We start from the raw sequence: 3181 nt of genomic DNA, 5'->3' as shown, positions 1-3181 counted from the left end.
CACTTAGTTTAATAATTTTAAACCATGATTTTACCTATACATAATTAATATTTACATTACATTCATAATGTTAGCCAGAGGGGAACTGGCCCCCACAGTGAGTCTGGTTTCTCCCAAGGTTATTTTTCTCCATTAATCAACAGCTTATGGAGTTTTGTGTTCCTTGCCACAGTCGCCTACAGCTTGCTCACTGGGGTTATTAATACAATTATCATTTAATTATTTTTAAACACTATTAAAAATCTTATTTTATCTAAATTACACAATGATGATTAATCGACTTTATAGACATAACAGTTTTATCGTCTGTTAATGCTGATATTCTGTAAAGCTGCTTTGAAACGATGTGTGTTGTGAAAGGCGCTATACAAATAAAATTGACTTGACTTGACTAGTCTTTCCGTATTTAAGTAAATAGGAGCTGCACTACCATGACAGGAAATAGCTTCCCGGGAGCATTCCTAACTTGAATGCCAGTGGACAGATTACTAGAAAGACTTTGGTCAAAATGCTGCTATTGTTGACATGAAAACATGATGCTGCTGAGACAGAAGAGACATAATGCTGCCACTGTACAAACAATCAAGATAAAGGTACAGCAGGACTACCTTAAGACTGGATGGGTCAGGCCTAGCCTAGCTGAATTAAGGTCCTAAATTCAGTAACTGAAACACATTTCCTCAATCTATTCATACTGCAAAAATTACAATGATAGACTCAGTTATCTAAAACAAACAACCCTCAAACAACAAGGAGAGGACATCAAGCAACATTCACCCTACTATGTCACACACGGTTCTTGCAATAGGAAAATAACAAGGGAAAGGGACTTTTTTGATTTCTTGTCATATATAAAGAAAATTGAATACTGTACTGTATATATTATAGTAAGCATCTGAGCAAACAAGTTGTCTCCTGTAAAAATAAATGGACAAATAATATCAGCAGTATGGTTTGCCTGCAATAAATTATTGGTAAGAAATCAGGTGCTTACAAATTAAATTGCTAAAATATGAAACGTGGAAAGTGAAAATGATCTATTGATTATTTTCTGATTTGGCCAGCAACGTTTGAAGTGGACATTGGCATCTTCCCGAACTGTATCATATTGGTGTTGCTACCATTTTATAAAAGCAATACTCCACTCTTTTTTAGGCAGTCTCCTCATCCTTGGTAAAAAACCAGTCTAACGGATGACCTCTTGTGACTTATTGATTTAGTATGTCAGACATCACCATGTTGTCTATGCCATCAATAAAGTCTCAGGTTATTTATGATGTCTTGTTCCATTCTGGTCATAAAACTGGCAGTTAGGTCATTCTATCCCAGCCATTAAAACTGACCATGAGGTCATTCTAATCTTAAACATTTTCCTGCTGGCTTTAAGAAGTCCCCAGACCTTTAGATACCATCTGTGCCTTTGAGGCACAGCTCTTCAAATTAAGAGACATTAGCTTTTATTGGACCCCAGTGGCATCTTCCTAATTACCTACAGAGCCAAATGGAGACTGAAAGATGTTCAGCACTGGTACTGCAGTAGATTTTCAGAACCATGCCCAGGCTGGAGTAAAGGTATACATCCATGGAGACATCTTTCGAAAACAACACTTCGACTGGTGATCATGTTGGAATCGAACACAACTATGTGTGATATGTGTGGATTATAATATATTTAAAAGAAACTCTGGCTACCACAGCTAAAGTCTTGTCCCTGCCATTATTAGCCTACATTTCTGTGACTCTTTTACACAATCTCCCAAACATACTGGAGCCAGACATCAGCCCAGTGCAAAGGATCAGTCATCCCACTGGACAGGATTTTGCACAGAGCTGTAGTATTAAGTGGCTTTGCTGCTGCTCTTACATAGGTCCACATGCAATTCTCTGTCTTTCAGTGTTATTCCTAACTGCAAATTTAGCTCAGTGGTTCCATGGGAGGAACAGAAGGATGCTGCTTCTTTATAAACTTCAGTTCACCATGTGGAAGTTGACTGTCAAGCTTCAGGTCTGTTTCTGTGTTTCTAAGTGAGTGAGGGTGTAAAACTTTTGTGATTTCACATTCATTACTGTTTGCTAGTGAAACTGGCTCAGGGTAGAATACATTTTGCATGACCTTTTGCTTGTTTGAGGGTGCTTGCAGGGTGCTACTATGATTCAATAATTATTGTAAAAAATGCATGTGAGAGGTAAGCAGAAAGGTAACATTTACACTTGGAGTAAAGACTGGAGAAATGCTTTGAGTCCAAGAGTTAATAGGTAAGGAGATTTTTAAAGCAATAACAATGTGAATCTTCCAATTTGACAGCTGTTTCCAAGCAAAACTGCATCTGGACTTGCATGATGGAGATAGAAGAAGGGTCAGGTCTACATGCACAGAAAAATAGAATTGTGCAGCAACCAGACCCCATTAAACCCCCACCAAACAATATAGAGGAAGGTGAGAGTAAAGACATGAGTATGCTACGGTAGCAAGATGACATCTTATACAGTGAAATCTGAATATCTGAGAACACTAATCAAAATGCTACCATTTTGTATTTTTCTCAAGTAATAATTGTGCTTCAATGGAAGCAAGAAAATCCTTATTTTTGAGTTAACATTGTCATTGATTGTCACAAATGTGTTTACATTTCATTAGTGACTAAGAGCGCATAATCAATTTGATTTGACTGTTTTAATTTTTCTTTTTCATAATAATTTGTTGGTGCATGTTTGTCAAGTAAATACTTCTGTATGAATTGCAATAACACTGTTACTTACTGGTACACTTTTCAGAGAATCTTGAGGGTAAACACATGCAAGAGGAGGCACTGAACAGGCGCAATGCCTGGGAGTCCAGTGTCTTCTATTCCCTTGGCAAGGAGACCTTTTTCTTCACTGGGCAGGAGATCAGTATCCGAGAAACACTTGACTCTTTTGGTGCAGTCATCTGGCCAGGAGTGAGAACTGACAGAAATCTTATTGACTTAATTGGTTCTTGGAGTTATTTGAAAATAAAGGGAGTTTCTTTGGCCAATGTATATATTGCATGTGTATCCATGTGTGCACGCAGGCTGTGGCTCTCTGCCGGTACTTGGAGAAGAACCGGAAACAGGTTAATCTGTTGGATAAAGCAGTTCTTGAACTGGGATCAGGAACAGGATTGGTGTCCATAGTAGCAAGTTTACTGGGTATGTATGTG

The 3181-nt window shown here is 38.0% G+C and overlaps 1 protein-coding gene across 1 annotated transcript in view; it reads left to right on the top strand.

Moving 5' to 3' along the window:
* Nucleotides 1-2340: 2340 nt before the first annotated feature.
* Nucleotides 2341-3181, top strand: part of LOC127658823 (putative methyltransferase-like protein 21E) — a 24977-nt gene continuing 24136 nt past the window's right edge. Inside the window, exons 1-3 of the mRNA XM_052148362.1 lie at nt 2341-2437; nt 2776-2939; nt 3053-3170. Of these exons, the coding sequence (XP_052004322.1) occupies nt 2341-2437; nt 2776-2939; nt 3053-3170 (379 nt within the window). The remainder of the gene's footprint in view (nt 2438-2775; nt 2940-3052; nt 3171-3181) is intronic.

Source organism: Xyrauchen texanus, chromosome 18 (genome assembly GCF_025860055.1).
Source record: "Xyrauchen texanus isolate HMW12.3.18 chromosome 18, RBS_HiC_50CHRs, whole genome shotgun sequence".
NCBI classification, from domain to species: Eukaryota; Metazoa; Chordata; class Actinopteri; order Cypriniformes; family Catostomidae; genus Xyrauchen; species Xyrauchen texanus.
The sequence above is the reverse complement of the archived record's forward strand: the minus strand, read 5'-3'. Positions and strand labels throughout refer to the sequence as shown.